The 21,417-nt window shown below is 45.2% G+C and overlaps 1 protein-coding gene across 2 annotated transcripts in view; it reads left to right on the forward strand.

The window, feature by feature from the left end:
* The window catches only part of SLC29A3 (solute carrier family 29 member 3), a 35,058-nt gene extending 16,552 nt beyond the window's left edge, over positions 1 to 18,506 (forward strand). For both annotated transcript variants that reach the window (XM_035137593.2, XM_060274906.1), the window contains 4 exons: positions 2,332 to 2,414; positions 7,699 to 7,925; positions 9,482 to 9,644; positions 11,433 to 18,506. In XM_035137593.2, the coding sequence (XP_034993484.2) occupies positions 2,332 to 2,414; positions 7,699 to 7,925; positions 9,482 to 9,644; positions 11,433 to 12,108 (1,149 nt within the window). In that variant the 3' untranslated portion in view covers positions 12,109 to 18,506. The remainder of the gene's footprint in view (positions 1 to 2,331; positions 2,415 to 7,698; positions 7,926 to 9,481; positions 9,645 to 11,432) is intronic.
* Positions 18,507 to 21,417: the final 2,911 nt, after the last annotated feature.

The following is a 21,417-nucleotide window of genomic DNA, read 5'->3' on the forward strand; positions in this document are numbered from 1 at the left end:
AAAAGGAGGAGGAGCCCTCCCTGCCCCCCGCCCCCCGCTTGTGTTTTTAACCTTCCTTAATGAGAACTGAGAAAAAGGTCATAATGAGAAATATGAGGAAATTAAAGCACATATGACAGACTGGCTTGAATTTTTTCAGCTAAACCAAAGATTGTGTATAGATAAGAGGGAAGGCCTTGCAAAAGAAACATCTAAATTTAAGAAAGATTTAACCCACAATAAAGGAAAATGTTGTTGTTGTTTAGTCATTTAGTCATGTCCGACTCTTCGTGACCCCATGGACCAGAGCACGCCAGGCACTCCTGTCTTCCACTGCCTCCCACAGTTTGGTCAGACTCATGTTAGTGGCTTCGAGAACACTGTCCAACCATCTCGTCCTCTGTCGTCCCCTTCTCCTTGTGCCCTCAATCTTTCCCAACATCAGGGTCTTTTCCAGGGAGTCTTCTCTTCTCATGAGGTAGCTAAAGTATTGGAGCCTCAGCTTCAGGATCTGTCCTTCCAGTGAGCACTCAGGGCTGATTTCCTTCAGAATGGATAGGTTTGATCTTCTTGCAGTCCATGGGACTCTCAAGACTCTCCTCCAGCACCATAATTCAAAAGCATCAATTCTTTGGTGATCAGCCTTCTCTATGGTCCAGCTCTCACTTCCATACATCACTACTGGGAAAACCATAGCTTTAACTATACGGACCTTTGTTGACAAGGTGATGTCTCTGCTTTTTAAGATGCTGTCTAGGTTTGTCATTGCTTTTCTCCCAAGAAGCAGGCATCTTTTAATTTCGTGACTGCTGTCACCATCTGCTGTGATCATGGAACCCAAGAAAGTAAAATCTCTCACTGCCTCCATTTCTTCCCCTTCTATTTGCCAGGAGGTGATGGGACCAGTGGCCATGATCTTAGTTTTTTTGATGTTGAGCTTCAGACCATATTTTACGCTCTCCTCTTTCACCCTCATTAAAAGGTTCTTTAATTCCTCCTCACTTTCTGCCATCAAGGTTGTGTCATCAGCATATATGAGGTTGTTGATATTTCTTCCGGCAATCTTAATTCCGGTTTGGGATTCATCCATTCCAGCCTTTCGCAGGAAAATACGGTACATCTCATGAATTTATGACTATTTACTAGAATGGGAAACTAAAGAAGAACAAGTCAAAGTTGTAATGGTAAATTGGGGTGCAGGACGTGGGATACAATATTTATATGGAACAATGGGAAAGATTATGGAGGACAGATATTAAATTCACGGCATGCTATAATCTCAGAGAAAACACAATGAAGATGGTATATAGATGGGACCACACCCCTCGAAAACTTGCTAAAATGTAGGTCACCAACTTGTTGGAGATGCAAAAAGGAAATAGGGTCTTTTTTCCATATGTGGTGGAACTGTGAAGTTATGAATTTTGGAATAACATCTACAGTGAACTTAAGAAATTATTTAAATTTACATTTTAAAAAAGACCAGAAATCCTCCTATTAGGTATTTTACCAACAGAATAAAAAAAAATATGAGACCATTGTTTATGTACACAATCACGGCAGCCAGAATAATAGTGGCAAGAAATTGGTAAAATGAAATTCTGCCAACAATAACAGAATGGCAGATCCTTATGATGGAATACTTACAATTAGCCAAACTGTTGGGAAAAGTTAGAGGAGTGTCAAATCAGAAAGTATATGGAGAATGGAAAATATTTAAAGAATATTTAAAAACATACTGTACAAATAATGAAATACTTGCAGGACTAGACTGATACTTGCAAAGAAAAACAACGTACTAGACATCGCTTTGGATTATGTACATTTATTTAAAAAATGAAACAACATAAATCTGTGCAAGAGAATATAGATAATATAAGCAGTATAATGAGAACGGTTGGAAGTTACAGGTTTTAATTTGTTAGTTAACTGAAATATGTCGTAAACTTTTTGTTTCTCTATTTTATTTGTTTTCTTATTGTATTGTGTTTGTTTTGTATGATTTGTTATTTATGTATATATGTTTGTATGGGAAACCAATAAAGATGTAAATTTTAAGAGAGAGATCATCACACTGTGGAGTGGCCAGCAATGCAGCAAGGGGTGTCTCGAGGTTCACAATAGCAGACATGCTCCTCAGCTAAACAAATTGAGTAGTGTGGGTTTAATCGCTTTGCAAAGTCTGCAACCCTGCAAGCTTTAGGACGCTGCGAAGCCATGACCTTGGGCTGCTGTGCCTGCGACTTGTGACAGGGAGACTCAGCGACAAGTCGTGCCATGTCTTTTTGTTCTTTCTAAGTTTTCGCATAGTTTTTGCAACGCTCTTTGACACGCTTTTCCTCCCTTCCTTAGGACTTCATTGAAAGCTACATTTCCATGGCTTCCACTGTGCCTTCTGTGCTGTGCCTGATTGGGAACTTCCTGCTAGTCAACAAGTAAGTGCAACTGCATTAGTCATGACCATTTTCTCCCCTCTGTGCAATCCTGGCCACGCCACCTCTCCCCCCCCCCCCTGGCTGTAGCATTAGCACAACAGTGGGCTACAAGTCAAGCTAAAAAAAGCGCTTGATGGGCAAATCGGTTTAGGCAGAAAACCATGAGAAGCAGAGAAGTTTTTCAGAGCGGTCACGTCTTGTAATTTAGTCCCAAGACGATGGCAGGCAGTATCCGAAATTGTTCAGGCAATGCTAGTTGCGAGAGGCTAGCAGACTTCTAAGTCTGCCACTTCATCCTGAACAGATGTGCCCGTAGCCTAATGTAGGAAGAGAATGAGAGCCAGGGTAGCAGAATTCTATGGGAAGGGAAGATATACGTTTAGCAGCTTGAGATTGTATTCAATGTAGCACTAAGCAGATGGCTCCAATGTGCAAGGAGAAATCCTTGCACCGATTGATGGAACTATCTCTCTCTCCCCCCCCCCAACTAAAAAAACGGCAACCCTGTTACGGGTTTCCCCTCAAACCTCCGGGGCAAATTTTGGGGTGGTGCAGAGCATGTGCAGGGGAGCAGGAACAGGGAGGGAATCTCCTTAAAGGTAAAGGGACCCTGACCATTAGGTCCAGTCGTGACCAACTCTGGGGTTGCGGTGCTCATCTCGCGTTATTAGCCGAGGGAGCCGGTGTACAGCTTCCAGGTCATGTGGCCAGCATGACAATGCCGCTTCTGCCGAACCAGAGCAGCACACAGAAACGCTGTTTACCTTCCCGCTGTAGCGGTACCTATTTATCTACTTGCACTTTGACGTGCTTTCGGAGCTCACCCCATCGCGGGGATTCGAACCACTGACCTTCTGATCGGCAAGCCCTAGGCTCTGTGGTTTAACCCACAGCGCCACCCGCGTCCCTTACAACAGCCCCCCAAAATGCAGTTGAATACTTTGATGTCTCTTGGCTAAAGAGGGAGGAGGCAAAACAAGGAGTTTCAGCAGGTGGCGTTACTTGAGCAGTTGGCTGAGTCTCTGTCCATCAGCAGCCAAAGAAGACTTGGTTGCTGTTGGTGTTGAGTGGACCAGTTAAACAACAACCCTGTCAGGTGGCCTCTGGTTTGTATCACTTTCACGTGCCACTTCCATGGGAGAAGAAAGGGAGACACAATCTCACCTGCCTCGTTTCCTATGCAACCCCTTCCTGAATTGCCCAGATAAGTGAGAGGGAAAGCTGTTTAGAGAAGGTGTACAGTGAACATGGTGTTAAGCACCCCTCCTACACTTTGTATGTTGGAAGCAAATTCGAAATTGAGAATCCCATCTTGGATGCCAAAGCCTTGTTATGTGCTTACATTCACTCTGGCTCAGGATCAAGAGGTGAGGCTCAGATACCTCCTGCATTACATTTTGGCAGCGTGAGAATGCCTTGCTAGATCTTAGAGTGAAGTTATAAACCCTTGGGATGTGATATCTTGTTTGAATGTAGATTTCCTGTCTTAAATCCCTTCCATTTCACTTTTTAAGAGTGTGGTAGGCATGAGTGAACCATGTGGGAGTGTTTTCTGGGGGCAGTTTTTAAGCAAAAGACCCAGACATCATGTTGTGTCAAGGGAAAGCCAGAGGAAGGAAGGCCAGACCAGGAATTGTTTGGTGTGTGTGTGTGTGTATCTGTGCCCATCCACACGTTGTTGAACTACAGTCTCCTAATCTCTGACCACTGGCTGTGCTGGCTTGGGCATATGGGAGTCCAATGGCACTTGAAAGCTACAGAGAAAGAGTAGAACTCTCTTGTTGATGCCTCATGCCTCCTTGGTGGTCTCCCTGCCCCCAATTGGGCAGATCAGCATCCAAACAGTGAGCTCGTACAACTGACCATTGCCACATATTATACTTTAACTACACACTTGTATCTGATAGGCAATTAAAAGCTCCCCCTGCCACTAAATCTGGATGTTGCAGGCAGCCAAGCTATCCCAGGACGAGACAATCGCAGTACAGTCTATTCAGCATCTGTTCACAGGTGTGGGTGTGGAAGAGTGCAAGAGCGACAGACACACAGACAGACAGAGGTTTGCACATAAAGTTTCAAGGCTTTTGCCCTTCTATTCAAACTTAGAACCTCTAATTCTCACATAGCCTAGAAGCTTACATCTCGCTCATTGCAGTCCCTAGAGGGACCACTTCCTGTGATTCCTTTTTTCTACATCAGGCCTATCTGTCTTGCAGAGGCCAGAGTTTGGTCTGGCACAGAGGGATATTCCTCTTTCATATCCACCACCCCCTGCCAAGAGAACTGGAGAAACAACACTGTGTAGTTCTCCCCACCTCCTGGGTCGAAATCTTTGCAACAGGACTCCAGTGCTGCAACTCCTCGGCTCCCTGCCGGGCAGGAGCTGTAATTTCTGTGCCTGTGATGTTCTAGGGATGCCGGTGCTTTTTCATCTTCCTTATTCTTTGCGCACTTCATCAATGAAACTGTGGAAAGCCACCTGAAAATCCCAGGGGTGGCCACACAATACACCTGCTGTACGTCTGAGACTTGTTCTCCAGAATCTTCCAGTGGAGAAAGCCCTCATTTGCTTAAACAGAGCTCCCTGAATGTTAATGCCCAAATGTTCTGCATTGCTACTGCTGTTTTATTGCAGAATACAGGAAACAGAAAACACGGGTGGTGACGGTGGTTGTTTTCCAAATTATGCATTGGAAATGGAAAGAAGCAGAAGGCAAAAAAGGAAGGGCACCCAGAGATAGGAACACCTGCTCCTCCTCTTCTTAAATATTCTCCAGGTTGGAAAACCATTTCGCAAAAGCCATTATGTGCTTAATGCATTACATTTTAAATGTAGCATTCATTTATCTTTGGCACATTGTTGATTCTGCTGAGTGGCACATCCATAATCAATAAGTGTTTTATTATGCTAAGTTTTCGGCGTCATAAATACACATGAGGCTGGCTTGCATTTATGGAAACTCCTGAGCAAATTGGTTCCCTGTAGTTCAGTTGCCTCCAGAGAGTAACTTATGACTACTCTGTGCTCCACCCTTGTTAAGGGCATCTGCTCTCGTGGCTAAAATATGATGATGCTTTCGAAATGGATTTCCTGACTGTGTGGGTGAAGGTGACATTTTTATTGGGTGGGGGGGGGAGAAGAGAGCGAGGAAGAAACTAGCATGTTCAGTGTGCAAGAAGTGGTGCTTCTGTTTGCCCAATCCATTCTGCTTCCTTATTGTGTCTTTCTGGAACTGTTGCATGCAAACAGGTTGCATTTCTCAGGGAGTCCCTGAGCCAGGCAGATGACATTTCTAACTTGTGTAGTGATGTGGTATGAAGTGTATCCCATCTGGAGCCTCTTAAAAGGAGGGTGTATATCACAAGAGCATGTTTGAACTGCAGTCTCTTATCCCTAAAAGAGAAATAGAATGCCCATCCGCTGCTAGAATCTTGGTCATTTTCTGCCTTTTTTCCCTCCTTCCCTGCCCTCTCTGCTGAAAGGGAGCCAGTCAAGTCTTCAGTGTCTATAATAAGTAACCTCCCTGTTCAGGCAGCTAATTATCTTGTAGTGATAAGCATGTGATTGCTATTCCCCAGGCTGCAGTATTCCCCAGGCAGGCTTCATTCCCGTTATTGCTGCCTGTTTCCGTTGTGATTTCTGTTGTGAATGGGCATTTCCAACTTGGCAGGGTTTATAGAGACAGTAGATCAAGAAAAGACTGATGGGAGAAAAGTAGAATCTGTACATTTGATATAAATGGTGGGGGGGGAGGGGAAATGCTTATTGCTCCAAGCCCCTCCTCATGCACCCATTTTTGCCTTAAGTTCTTTGTAAGTGGTTCAGCCATCCCTGAAACATTAGTTCAGAGCAGCAGCACATGGTTCATCTCTCTAGTTACCTGGCTTCCTTAAAGTCATTGGAGCTCTCCCAGGGCTCTCGTATCAGCAGCCTTCCTTAAGAACAGGAGGCATAACTAGGTGGCTCATGGACAGTGCTTGTAGCAAGGCATTGTGGGGAGGCTTGGAGGAAATGCCTTTTGCAACTAAACCCTGATTGAAGCAAGTATCAGACTTGCAGTCAGCCAGAGAGAAGAACAGGCAACTCTTTTCAACTCGGCAAAGCAGCGTGGAAATAAGGAAGTTTCCATTTGTCGTGAAGCGGAATGTTGAATTTCCTGCACAAAAAGACTGCATTCAGGCACTGAAATACAGTAATAAGATACTCCAAGATTAAGGTAGATGCATAAAAGCCAAAGTCTATGAAGAATCTCAATTCTACGAAGAATTATCTTCAGATTCACATGGGGGAAATGCAAACGGTGATACGCAACAGGTGGAGTGAAGCATATCAGACATTGTCTTTTTAAGGGCAAAGCTGAAGAGTACTCTTTGAAATGTGAAATGCGAATGTGACAAACATTTGCATTGCCTAAGTATGCTCCTCGTGGAATTGTGGTTGGCTGAAGTGTGCATCTACTAGCAAAACTGGGCTTTTCTCTGTGTGATCTATAAAATGGCCCTTTTAAGGTGAGGGCCCCAACACCAGAGTTCTTGCTGCGTACCTGGATGGTGTGGCAGTGGGGAAGGGTGAGGTTGGGGCTGTGTGGGTGCACAGAGGAGCCAGTCCTGTGCTTCTGCTGTCACTGCCCCCCTTCCACCCCGGTGAGCAGCAGCAACATTGATGTGAGGAGGGTAGCATCATGCCTGCTTCTTCTCTTGGCTTGGGTACAAAGGCGAGTCACCTCTTGTGGCACTTTCAGCCAGAAAAGAGCTGGAAGGCTTAGTGTTAAATGCAGGGCCCATTTGTTTATAGCAGATAGTTGGGGGACGGGGACGGGGACGGATGGATTAGCACTCTCATTCGGGTGTGCACTTGGTCTTGTTTTGATTTCAGATGTAGGAAAGATCTCAAAAGCCCCGTTTTCCCTTGGTGAACTTGCTCAACGTGCCCTTTCATTGTAAAATCTCAATGCTAACTGGCATACTTGCCTCTTGATGTAGGTTTCTGCACAAATTGATGAGTTTAGGCTGAGCGCTTGGCTCTTAGGGAAGACGGCGCATTGCACACCCAGCTGTGAGAAGCCAGAACCGGGCTCCTCGGTTCCTGCCTCTGCCACTGGTATTCTCTCTTGATTTGTGCAACGTGCCTCTCCACCCCTCTGCCTTTCTCCACCTCCTCATGGCTTGGGACGTCTGCTGTGCCTCGCGTGTCCTTCCGCAACACCCAGCCAGGAGGACAGAAGGGAAATGACTTCTTGCACAGAAGCCACATGCTATAACCCCGCTTGCCTTTCTCCTCCAGGGTCTCCGTCAGCGTGCGCATTCTCTCCTCCTTGGTCACCATGCTGGCTGCCTTGGTGGGGATCACGGTGCTGGTGAAAGTGGACACCTCCACCTGGACTTCGGGTTTCTTTGTCATCACCATCATCTGTGTGGTTGTCTCCAGCAGCGCTGCCACCATCTTCAGCAGCAGCGTCTTTGGCCTGACGGGAAGCTTTCCCATGCGGAATTCCCAAGCGCTGATTTCAGGTTAAGTCTCCTCCCCGTGAGGCCCCCTCAGCTGGAAACTGTAGCACATGAGGCAGGGCTTCTCCAATTGCTTTTAATTTTCTTCGTGGGCAGGATGCATGTGCTGTCTTTTAGGCTTGAGGTTTTGGCAGCGCCTAGTCCCATGACGATGCATTCACTCTGAACGAAGTTAACAGAAGATGACTTTTTAAAAATAAAGAACCGCACAGTGTTGTCAAATGGAAGTTCCAAAGGAAGCTCAGCAGATTAAGCAAGATGGCTCTCCGGTTTATGTATATTTCCCCCCTCCACCCATTTTCCTGGGTCCTTATTTCTTCCTCAGAGGCCCAGCCTTGCAGTATTTCAGTTTGGGAAAACAGAGTTAACTTTTGGTACGAAAAGAAAACATCTGCATTCAGCTCTGTGTTTGTTTATATCTCAGGGAAAAAAATATGAAACTTTGCATTGTCTCATTTCATATTCAGCATTAACATTCATTTCCATAACTGATGAGTTCCAAGTTTGCAGCTATGAATGATGAGGCCCCTCGAGGTTTAGCAGACGTTGATAACACTGGAAATGTGCTTTGAGAGAGAAGAGGTGGGAAGAGAGATGCTAAAATCAATACAGAGGTTCAGGTTTTTTTTTTCTAGGCCGTAGCAAAGAATGTTATTAGGGGGGTTGACCCACTGTGCAGACTTTCACCAGAGCCCCTGTTGGAAACCTCCCAGTATTTGCAGAGTACTGGAGCATATCTTTATTTTTAGTGCAGATCAAGAAAGCCACACTATGCCTGCATAAAAGAAACAATTTGGCAACACAACCAGGAGGCCAAAAGGCTTTACCCACCAGACCACAGAAACGCTATTTCACAGAATTGCAAGGCGGGGTGGAACTGTGCCTGTACATTTTTCTTTCATCCAGTCTCAGTCAAAACAATTTAAGCTTAGCCCTTCTGGAAACTGGGGTGGTTTTTAAGCATGGCAGATGAGAGTCTCTTGGTGACATTTCCCTGTTGGTTTACTTGCTTTTTGTGTGTGAAAAAAAACAATTACGTGAAGCCATCTTTACATAAATCGTTGTGTTTTTTGGGGGGGGGGGAATCTGACAATTCTTGCAAGCGTGTCATTGCTCAAATGCAGAAATCCTTCAACACTTGTGTGTCTCTCTGTGTGATTTTGCTGCAAAACAAAAGCTAACCCTTCCCAAACCTCACAATGGGATGTTACCATTGTTAATCCAAGACATGCATGTGAGAAGAGGGCCTTGGGATGGGGAAAAAAACCACAAGTTAACAAGAGCAAGGACACAAGTGGCCAAAGGTAAATCCACTGTGAGTAGAACAAACAAAAATCGCAGGATCTCTGGCTAGGTAACACTGCAGAGCAAATGCAGCTGAACTGCGAACCTCCCTAATTACTGCTTTTGTCGCTTTCCCCAGTTCCAGCTTGTCTGATTCAGAGCCATTCCCTACTGCAAGTGTCTGGCTCTGGCAGACCCAGGATAGGCCAGGGCTTATTTCACAGTTCGTTGACTTTTGTTCTCCTTCTTCCTTGCCCTCTTTCCTCGCCATGTAGGTCAGGCCATGGGAGGAACAGTGAGCGCCGTGGCATTGGTGGTGGATCTGGCAGCGGCACCTGAAGTTACAGACAGCGCTTTGGCCTACTTCCTGACAGCAGACCTCTTTGTTATTCTGTGTATTGGGATGTACTTGATCCTTCCCAAGCTGGAGTATTCCAGGTAAATCCCCTTGGACCATCAGGTTGCCACGCACCGTGTGCCTTAATGACTGAGTTCCAAAACAGCTTCCTGCCTTTTTGTGGAGGTCCCCTTCTGCCCTAAGTGGAAAATGTGCTGACTCTTTCCCCCTGTTTGCTCTCTTCAGCTGAACTTCCTGATTTGATTTTTTTAAAAACCAGACAGGAACTGTGGGATTTACCACTGTGCACACAGATACACACAAACACACACACACATGGTTGCTTGAGAAGCTATGAGCCACTTAGATAGTGCTGGTGACTGTGGTCTCTAACCCTAAAACCCCGGGGCCAGCAAGCTGTATCAGCCTTGTGGCAGAGCTGCTTCTGAATCTAGCATTCACGCTGTTGCTACGAGACTTCTTGAAATCACTATGGTTCGTAGCTCTTGCTTAAGTGACGCAGGCCAGTCCCAATGTGTTTTCTAGCTGTAGGTTGAAAATAACGAGCTTGTGAGCCATTGCCTACTAATTTCCTGGTACCAATTAAGGCCGCTGTTGCTTTAGAGGTAGTCTCCTATGATGCAGGATACTTGGTGAGGAGCTTTATGTAGAGGGCAATGTATTCTTATCTGACCTCAGCAGAATTGCTCCTGTCTATATCGCCTCCCTGCCTCTGCTATTATCAAGGACTGGGCAGAGGAGGAATGGTGGAGACCGCCTCCCCAGCCTTACTCTTCCAGAGGAGTTTGAGGGAGGTCACAGCTCAGGCAAATGAGGGGGGAAGTTGGGAAATAATGGGAGAGGAGGAAGAGGAAGCACCAGGGGGGTGACAGATGACAGCCACAGTGTTTTTAGAAAGCATTCCAGACCCACCCCCCCGGTCCAGAACCCGGCGAGCCTTGAAAGTAGAAGAGCAAAGAGCCCAAAGGCAGAAGGCACAAGGTGACAAATGAGGAAGTGGGAGAGACAGGGGCAGGGTGGAGATTCACTCGGGACAGCGTCATTATCCAAGTGGCTGGGTTCCAAAGCCTCTCTGTGAATACTGAATAAAAAGTGGATGGTAAGAATCATTTCCTTGTCTTTGTATGTTCCTGGGCAACCAGCCATGGGAGTTGCTGGCAGCTACCTGACAGCTAGGGAGGTAGTGCTGTTGCCACCCAGAGACTCGCTGTCAGCTGGTGTAGTGGCTAAGAGGACAAGTTGCCAGATCTCACCTCTAAATCTTTGGTCTTGCTCGGCAGGCCACTATCTCTTGAGTCCTCACCGCAGATCTGCAGGGTAGGGGATAGGAATGCTGATGTGCCTTTAAAGCGGGGGCAGCCAAAGTTGTGCCCTCCAGATGTTGCTCTGCTATCGGTCCCATCATCCCTGACCGTTGACCATGCTGGCAGGGGGCTGATGTAGAAGAGATGGTCTGTGGCTGTCTAGATCTCCCATACTGTACGTCCAGCCCTCCCGTCTTAGCACTCCATGCTGCTCCCTAACAGGGATCTTTGGAATAGGGTCCACCAGCCTCCTCCCCTCTTGTCACCTCTGCTCAGACACTCCTGACTCATTCATACACTTCCTAAGCTACAGGACCTTGAATAAATGACTCGCAACACAAACACAGTATTAGTCTTCTCTGACTAGCAGTGGCAACCCAGAGATTTGTTGTGCCACCTGAGATCCTTCAGCTGTTTCCAAAGGAGTGAACCATAAACAAACCATGGCTTCTGGCACTGTTGTCATCTTTGATGATTATCTCCTTTCCGTTTCAGTCCTTAGTTTTGCCATCTTTGTTGGGCTTCCTGACACAAGCCTTTTTTTCTGTGCCTCTCTTATTTCAGGTACTACATGGGAAAACGACAGGGCGGCACACAGCCACCATGTGTCTTGCCTAGTGACTATTTGGAGGATGGCGATATGGCCACAGGCAACACCAGCCTGCTTCCCCCAGACAGAAACCAAAGAGGAAGAATCCCTCCCTTGGGATCCATCCTAAAGGAGATGGGAGTGCTGGGCTTCTGCGTCTTCTACGTCTTCTTCATCTCTATCATCATCTTCCCTGCAATCTCATCCAGCATAGAGTCTGTCAACAAGGTCCCAGGGAGCTTGTGGACGGACAAGTACTTCACGCCCCTCACTAGTTTCCTTCTGTATAATTTTGCCGACTGGTGTGGACGGCAAATCACTGTCTGGATCCAGGTCCCTGGACCAAAAAGCAAGTTGCTGCCGGCTCTGGTTCTGCTGAGAACTTTTTTCGTGCCGGTCTTCATGCTGTGCAACTTCCAACCTCGGAAACACATCACAAAGGTCTTCTTTACCCAGGATGCCTATCCGGTGGTCTTCACAGTTTTGCTTGGATTCAGCAATGGCTACCTGAATACATTAGCCATGATGTATGGCCCCAAAGTCACGCCAAAAGAGCTGTCAGAGGCAACCGGAGTATTGATGATGATGTTCTTGCAGCTGGGGCTGGCTTTGGGATCCGTCTTCTCGGTTCTTGCTGTCCACCTCATGTAGGAGGAAGCAATGGGGAGATTCAAGTCCATCCCTTGAGCTTTGGGGTACAGTAGTACCTTGGTTTTCAAACAGCTTAGGTCTCAAACGTTTTGGCTCCCGAACACCGCAAACCCAGAAGTGAGTGTTCCGGTTTTCAAATGATTTTTGGAAGTTGGTTGTCCAATGGGGCTTCCGATTGGCTGCAGAAGCTTCCTGCAGCCATTTTGGAAGTCGAACGGACTTCCAGAACAGATTCGTTCAGCTTCCAAGGTACAACTGTACTAGGATTTTATTTATTTTTATTTTTCAGTCATGTTCAGAAAGCAACCATTTCCCTTTTTTTTCAGGAGGTGATCTGAACTCTCTTGACTTTAACAGCAGGGAAGATGCTTAGAAACATATCACAAAATACAGGGGCCAAATTCACACGCTTGTGATGCGTCGCTGAGACTTTTCCCATTTCCTGTGTCATGTTTAACAGTGTGTTTGTTTGTAATGTTTTTGGTACTTGTACATATTTTGCCTTACAAGATCAATGGGAAAAGGAACCACTTACATTTTGCCAAGGATACTGGGAAATTAAATGCTGGACTCTTGACTTTTTTATTGCAGGTAATGTACAAATTGTTAAAAATAATAATAATAGCAATTGTTTTGGAAAAACTCTCCGAACCCTCTCAGGGCAGGGGGAAATTGCCCTTTGGAGTAGGTTCTGTTGTATTCATGCTACAGGAGCAGGTAGCAAATATACATACCAGGTGGGAAGAATTCTCAGCAGCTGATTTTAATAAGGGAAATCATGGAATGATGCCAGGTGAAAAGAGGGTGTCATTAAGCAACATTCAACATGTGCTTCTAGCCAAGTCCCTAGAGTGAAGGGCAAATGCCAAGGAACCTTGATTATCCAGAAACCGAGAGTGCAAGGACTCCTCATCCTGGGACCAGAACTTTAAAAAGCACAGGAGAGCCGAAATGAGGAGCAGGGTAAGAATTGCTCATGTCACCAAGTGTACTTGTAGAGAGGTGTGGTTATTAATTGCCTGGGGCCTTCGAGCCATTATGCACTCTCAATCCCAGCTTCTGAAAATGCACCCAAATCACGGCTGCTCTAGAAATCCCCATTTAAAGCAGGGAAATCAAGTTTAAAATTCACGGGTTAAGGCCATCAGCAGCTAATAGCCACAATGGTTACGTTCTAGCTGCATTGCTGAAGGCGGCAGGCTTCTGAATATCAGTTGTTGGAAGCTACAAGAGGAGAGAGTGCTGCTCTTGTGCTTGGCTCCTGTTTGTGGGCATGCCATAGGTATTTCTGTTTGTCCACGGTGAGAACATGGTACTAGACTAGACGGGCTGTTGGCCCGATCCAGCAGGCTCTTCTTACATTCTAAGCACTAGCAAAAGCTTTGAAGTAAATGTTTGCGGAATTAGTCCAGGACGCCATTGTTCCTTGCATCCTGAGGAGGACATGACATTATTGAGTTTTGTTTGTTGAGGGCAGAACCAGCTGTTTTAATGGAAATGGAAGAGGCTTATTTTGCAAAGGAAATTGAAGGGCAGGAAACTGGTAGGGGAGAGGTGTTTAACAGTTCTACCCACCCAGACTGGTTGGCTTATGGAAAACAATAACAATAATAATCCTTTGTTAGCCAGACTGGTTGGCTTTTGTAAAAAATAATAATAATCCTGGTGACCTACAGGTGTTTAGACGCCAACTCCTAATGCCCCCACCTAGCAAAACCCACTGCCATGTTTAACCCATTTTCCTCATGTGAAAGGTTTTGAAACTGGAAGAAAGCTCAAAAGGGAACAGGCGAATGGCCTCTGTAGGCATTTGTAAAGGAAGTACAGTCATACCTCAGTTTAAGTACACTTCGGTTTGAGTACTTTCAGTTTAAGTACTCCGCTGACCCATCTGGAACGGATTAATCCACTTTCCATTACTTTCAGTGGGAAAGTTCGCTTCAGGTTAAGTACGGACTTCCAGAACCAATTACACTCATACTTTGGGTTAAGTTTGCTTCAGGTTGAGTACTCCGCAGACCCATCTGGAATGGATTAATCCACTTTCCATTACTTTCAGTGGGAAAGTTCGCTTCAGGTTAAGTACGGACTTCCAGAATCAATTACACTCATACTTTGGGTTAAGTTTGCTTCAGGTTGAGTACTCCGCAGACCCATCTGGAATGGATTAATCCACTTTCCATTACTTTCAGTGGGAAAGTTCGCTTCAGGTTAAGTACGGACTTCCAGAACCAATTACACTCATACTTTGGGTTAAGTTTGCTTCAGGTTGAGTACTCCGCGGACCCATCTGGAATGGATTAATCCACTTTCCATTACTTTCAATGGGAAAGTTCGCTTTAGGTTAAGTACAGACTTCCGGAACCAATTGTGTACTTAAACCGAGGTACCACTGTATTTAGCAAGCAGGAAGTGGTTGCAGCCTCTTTCCCACTCACCGATTCTTCCTTTACATTATCTTGGTGAATGCTGGCTCGTAGAGAGGTGTCATGGCATATGGTTAATAAGGAGGAAATGCCAGAAAAACCTAACTAGGGTTTCCAAATAAATGCTTTCAACAAGAAAAGGCATCCTAGCACTTGCATTGCACCTTTTCCTTTGAGATGCAGCTTGCCAGGTTTATTGCTCCAAACAAAATTTGACAGAGGGATGGTATGGCAGCTGACAAAGTGACGTGACACTACAGCCCATGCTTTTTATTTCAACTGGTGAAGAAGCAAGGTCTTGGTTGTGCCATGTATTATCTGACAGCATCCCTTTACTTTGACTTGAGAGAACAATCCTGTACCCTCTTACCTGGGAGTAAGTCCCATTGAACTCTCAGTAATTTTGTAGAATCTCTCAGTGACTGATAGGTTAATCCTGCTCCATGTAAACCAGGGATTGGGGGGGGGGCTGTGGCCCTCTAGATGTCATTGGACTCCAAATACCATCAGCCACAGCTAGCATGTCCAGTAGTGAGGGATGATGGGAGTTGTAGTCCAGATGTTTTGAGACTACAATTCCCATCATCCCTGACCACTGGCCCTGCTAGCTAGGGATCATGGGGGTTGTAGGCCAAAAACATCTGGAGGGTCGAGTTTGAGGAAGCCTGATCTACACCTTTTGGTACTGAATTCAGTGCTAACTTTTACTTGTATAAAGTAGTAATGCAAATGGTTAATAAGTTTTCTTCAAAGCGCACAACAGGGTGCCAGTGTTTAAATACCACAGTAATGTTCCCATGCTGGTGAATGCTGTTTCTTTAGCTAAAAGGACTGGATGCTTTTGAAGAGTAAGGCTTCTGAAATTTGTGGAAATGTTTGGGCAAAAAAATGGCATTATAGAATAGAACAGACGTGGCTCGATCTCTTGTGTTTGTCTTAATCACAGTCATCATTGGTTGGTTTAGCTTGAGGCTGTGGTCTTCGAGAATGCACAGGCCTGCTGGGAGTATGCTCTGGAAATATCCAGATTTGCTTTTGAGTAGACATGTATAGGATTGAGCTGTGAGAGGGAGAAAACAAAACTACAGTTACCAATCTATGTAAAAGCCAAAAAGGAAGACTAGAAGGAGATTTCACACAATTCAGTAGGCTTCGAAATTGTGTCTAATATCTCAACATCATGAAGTATGTACTCATTTTAACTCGAGCAATGTGCCGTTGTAGAGGGTTATTTTTTCAGGCAAAGACCTGACTCGTAAGCACCCAATGAAAGCGTTAAGCAGGGGAAATACTTGCTTTGGGTTTCACTGTCTTGCGCTTCTTCACATCTTAAAATTTCATGCATGCATGACATTTGCATGCCCCCCCCAAAACACCCTCAGTGTGTGTGTGTAGTGGTCCTCGTGAGGATTCCAGACACATCTGTTTCATTGCACGTGCAATAGGGGTGGGGCGAAGATGTTGTGATGCCTGCAAGCGATTTCCATATAAGGAGCTGGGAAGCAAATAGAAGACTGAGGAGGGTGCCAAGCATAACATTTAAATGTTAGGACATCGGTAATGAAGTCAGCTTCCTCTTTCTGGTGGGTATGTGTCGTTAAAGCACTGTGAGTCCCACCCCCACCCCCGAGACCCTCCCCTGTGCAAGGTCCATAGAACTACCTTCAGCTTGCGCAAGAACAACAGGGTGTCAGTCATGCTGGAGAGATTCACAGGGGGTGTGATTCCAAGGTTTGTACGACCGAACCACTGGCACAGCTTAAGATGTGGCAGATTTGTCAAATGCTAAGTCTGTCTGGGGGATGAATTAGAGAAAGACTTAAAAGCGCAGCTCTCTGTGGCTCAGTTATTTAACACTTGACAGAATGCTAATTGGAAAATAATCTGACCTCGTCACCAAAGACCATAACACGCATCATGTGTGGGAATGTGGGCTTGATGGCATCTGTTATGAGCAGGAAAGTTGTTCTTGTTATTTTGAGAGATCTGATAGCTGTACTTAAAAAACAATCCAAAAACACACACCCTCCAGCTGGTTTTTATTACTGGATCTAAGAAAGAACAGAGCTAGTAGATAGTAAACTGACATGATTGACAGCAGTAACTGAGGATGGAGCACCCTAAGTGTGCATTCGGTGTTTAGCTTGGGATCACTAGTAATGCTTGCAAAGTATAGCTTTATAGGTAATTTAGAAATAAATATGAAACCAGATGTGAGCAGAAAATTTACTAGGCATGTGATGGAGGGGCTGCAGCTTTTATGGTTTGTGATATGCCATTGTGTAAACTCTGGAAATCGTAAGTGTTCCATTAGGAAAACCTTGGGTCTTTGCTGCATGGATTTATGACACAGGCTGACTGGCTTTGATTAGTCTCACACTTCCTGTTCGCTTTTCCACTTGGAAAATAGCACAGATAAAAGGTTCAGAGGCACCCTTACGCTCATCCGTTTTGGAATGAGCTGTGTGTTTGTATGTGTGGAGAAATATATAAACAAAACCAAAGCTGTGTTTTCTCCATTAGTTTCTCTCTGCCCTTCCCAGCTCCCCCAAATTTCTGGTGTGGCTACAGTAGAATGCTAGACCATCCATTCATTCCTGGAGAACATAGCTTAGATCTAATTGGACCATTGAAGGTGCCACCTTGGCAGATTCAGCCAGTGCTAAGGAACTTATGAGCATTTCCACACTGTCACTGTTTTCAGGTGGGGTTCGGTAACATACCAGCAAGCCGAGGTTGCAATATTTGTTGTTGATTGGGAGGTCTTACCAACAGACCCACTTCCCTTTGCAATAGGGAAAGTGACAGGAAAATGAAATGTAAAGTTTGGGATATGACATCATGCTGTGTAACCTCCCTGCAAACAAACTAGGGCGAATGCTCATTAAATAGCCAGTGTCAGCCTGATCTCCCTGCAAACAGATGGGGATGAATGCTCAGTGAAACACCCGATCCCTGCAGCAGTGGCATAAGGTAGAAGATACTCTCTCTAGTATCTTACTCTTAACATTAACCTTCGATAAAGGTGTTACTCTTAACACCAGTCTAGCAAATATTTACAAATGTTCACAAGTCACAAGCCCATAAGCCTTTTATCCACCAGTCCACCAGTCCATGTGTAACTCTGCTAGTTATTTGTGGTCTGAAAGAGGCAAAAAAGCCACCAACCTTAACTGTTTGGAGGCAGTTTTGTTTATCACTGGCTGTCAAGTATGTGACTGTCTGCAAACCTGTTTAATTTTGTTCTTGAGCTCGCAGCAGTGGCCAAAACTACTTGCCTGTTGCACTGAGACCTGTGTATGAGGACGATGCCAGCAATAAGCATTTGTGGTTGCCCGGTCTCCTTGAAAATGGAGCTGCTTTGACTCTCCTTGACTGCACTACTTTGAGGAAATTAAAACACTAGAAATATTTCTTTTCCAGATGGTGAAGTCTAGATAAATGGTTGGTTGACCTACAGTTATGTTTGCATGCAAAGTAACCATCATTTAAGCTGTTGGCTTACTCTGAAAATGTGTTGACCATGTTCTGTGAGTGTGTATCGTTTTCTCTCCTGGATTTAACAAACTGGCAGCTATGTCCAACGCTGACTGCGTTGGCACCTGCAAACCACAGAGCCTTCTCTCAACCCTGGAAACATTTCACAATGTTTAATTGGAACAGATAGCCCAATACATGTCTCTGTGTGTTTGAAAGTGTTTGGTGGGTTTTTAGCTCCTGCCCCCACTCCCTGGCAGGTGATGGGCTCTCCTGTCCCAACACGGGCCAAATCCATGTGCCAAGCACTTCCTCTTCCACTTCCTGTCTTGAAACACCCATGTTTCCCTTAACACTATATGCTTGTAAATCATGTATTTTGGGTTCTACTGAAAGCCACTCTTTGTGAACTAGTCAAACCTAAATGAACGCCATTTTTTCAAAACACAACCTTGTCGTTTTAGTAATACTAATAAAAGAGAATTATTATTTTTTCAAGTGCTGGTGTATTCTGGTGTCTGGTCTGCATTAAAGTTAACCTTAGATGGTGAGAATACTGCAGGTGGCATCGCCCGAGGGGAATCCCCAGTGGCAGCCCAAGTGGTGAGGTTGAGCCATCCTCCCTGCAACATACCAGGGCAGGGCAGCAGTGAGATTGGTTTGCTGTGCAACCCTGATCTGGCACTCCCACTGATGTACCTATGAAGCCCCACCTTTGCCTCCAACCTGCTGCCACACCAGCAAGGTAATCTGTGCCAATCACCAGTGTTGGGAGGGCAACTCCACCCCACCACAAGGGCCATTTCTGTACCCCACTGCCTGCAGTCTCTACTAAGAACAGGACCTTTTCTGTAGTAGAGACTTAACCATGGAACTCCTTTCTAAAGAAGGTCCATTGGCCTAATTCTGTCAAGAGGCTTTGCCCAGGGGTGATGAACCCATGGCTTTCTAGATGTTGGGGTTCCCAACACAGCAGCAACCTTCTGGTTTGTTTTTGAGCCTGTCACTATTTCCGGGTCACAAATTCATTTTTTGCAATTATACGTGATAAAAAGAGGTCTTTTACAGCAAGCCTGATTCCCCAAAAGGTCAGATAGTTCACCTCCCCTTAGATGAAGTGGATGAAGGTCTTACAGTAAAAAGGTTGTAGCAAGGCATTGAGTTCGCTTCCCAAAGTAACCTTAGCTGGTCTAATCTCACTCGTAGGGAACTGCTCTTCATATGAAATTGAAGAGGTAGACTTGAGTGTTTAATGGACTTTTTGGGGTAGAATCTTGTCTTGTTAATAAGATCAGGTAATTAGAAAATTGGAGGTTGATGGCAGTGTCCACAGTAATATTCTTCTGCATACAAGATGCAAGTGGCAGATAATGGAAAGAGAAATAAAGCAAGTTAAGGCAACCTGGTGCAAAGACAGGCAAGGCTCCTGCATCTTTTTGCAGAGACGAGGAAGTCATCTTGGCACAGCTTTTCCCATCTCTGCAGGTCAAAACAGCAGCTGCCAAAACTCTTTTGCCTCTCTGTCGAAGGTATTGGAGCTCTGTCATCCTTTCCCAATTGAGCATCTTAGAAAAAGTGTTGCGTAAGAGTGAAAAGGTCTTAAGGCTAAATGTCTGGGATGGGGTGGCTGGGTGGAGAAGTTAACACTTGCCTCTGAGACTCCACAGGCTGTTAGATGAAATGAATTACTGAGTGGCAATGAACACAAACATTTGATTTGCTTGAAATATGTACTTATTTCCAGCCTTCAGAAGAGCAAGGTAAAAAGTTCAAGATGGCTTCAAGCCTGCTAACCTTTTTAAAGAAAAATTCAAGTCTCATTCCTTCCTGCACTGAGATGTGAGAAAATTAAATATTCTGATTTTATTTTTGCATCAGTCTTTCAGACCACATCCTTGATGCTAGAATCCTGAAACGGCAGCATAAATTTCCTTGTCAGTGCTCTCTCTTCCGTCCTTTGCATGCTGCTTAATGATGGAGCATCTAACTCACATTATTCTGTTTAAGATTAGTGACTTTGAACTAAACTTTACCTACTATTGATATCACTCACAACAAGCTGGTTTTTACTGAGGCCGACAGGCTTGTATCCCCTTCCAAGGTCTATCTGCAATTCTAAGGAGCAAGGAAGACTATTGGTTGCCACTTTCAAATCAGTAGATAATAGCTGGTGACCCTGACCTCGAAATCACAACATTTCAAAGCACTTTGGATATCTTAGAATGTCATAGAATTGTACAGTTAGAAGGGACCACAAGAGTCATCTAGACCAACCCCCTGCAATGCAGGAATCTCTTGCCCAACTTTTTCTCCCATGACCCTGAGATTGAGCCGTCCCAAATATGATCCATCTATGAAAGTTGATCACTTTTCAGTTCCCACCGATTTCCATGGAAAGAGTTTAAAACATGTGCTTAACAGGCCCACTGAAACAAAAGGAATTTAATAGTCCTCAACTTTGTCTAGAGTATCATGCTTAAGCCTATCTTTCTTCACCTGCCTTCTGGTTTCTAAACGTTTGTGGCCTGGGATTGGCATGATGTTGCTGTTGTGCTGGCTTAATGAACATGCCTGACAATAAACAGGAAGTGGAAGCCCCTCCCATCTTGGGCAAGGCTGGGCTACAGTTCCCATTGTCTCTGATGATTAGTCATGCTGGCTGGGTCTGTTGGGAGTTGGAGTCCCGCAACATCACCAAGGAGCATCCTCAGTTGCATGATTACTTGGCAGAGCCTGCCAGCATTTGTGTGCTATTTGACCATTATCAAATCCACTCATTTGCAGGAGATGTAATGAACGCGATTCTTGAAAGGGTCTTTCTGTGGCTAAAGATGCTCCTACTTTAACCAGGGGATGGGAATCACATTGTGTCTGTGTGATCCACAAACGTGCATCTTGAGATCCACCAAGCCCAAGCCTAAACCCTCCTATCCTGTAGTATGGTAGGGACAATGATTGGTGGCATGTCCTCTCTTAGCAACCCCAGACAACCAGGAAGAACCGAAGATTTTGAGCCCTTAGTGGTCATTGTCTGTTTCTGATGGGTTCCTTTCAGCTGGGCATTCAGAAGCTTTGCAGGACCAACCGAAACAATAAGCCTTATAGCTTATTAACTCTGCTAACTGTAGGGTAAGCTATTCCCACCTGTGTTAGCAGACAACAGATACTGCTACTGCTTCCATGAGCATTGAAGAGGCGGCTGGAGGGCACCAGGCACTTGGTATGTTGTTGCTTATCTTCTCCAGTCTTGGGAATAAGGATGTGTGAAGGGAACCTGCTTTGAAGTCTTGCTGGCCCAGCTGCAGAGTCACCTTCTGCCTTCCAGGTTCTGGTTTCCTTTTGTCTGCTCCATGGAATGATTTGGTCAATGTTTACATAATGCTGGTGAACGGTTTTGAAAAGCAAA

This window comes from Zootoca vivipara, chromosome 5 (genome assembly GCF_963506605.1).
Source record: "Zootoca vivipara chromosome 5, rZooViv1.1, whole genome shotgun sequence".
NCBI classification, from domain to species: Eukaryota; Metazoa; Chordata; class Lepidosauria; order Squamata; family Lacertidae; genus Zootoca; species Zootoca vivipara.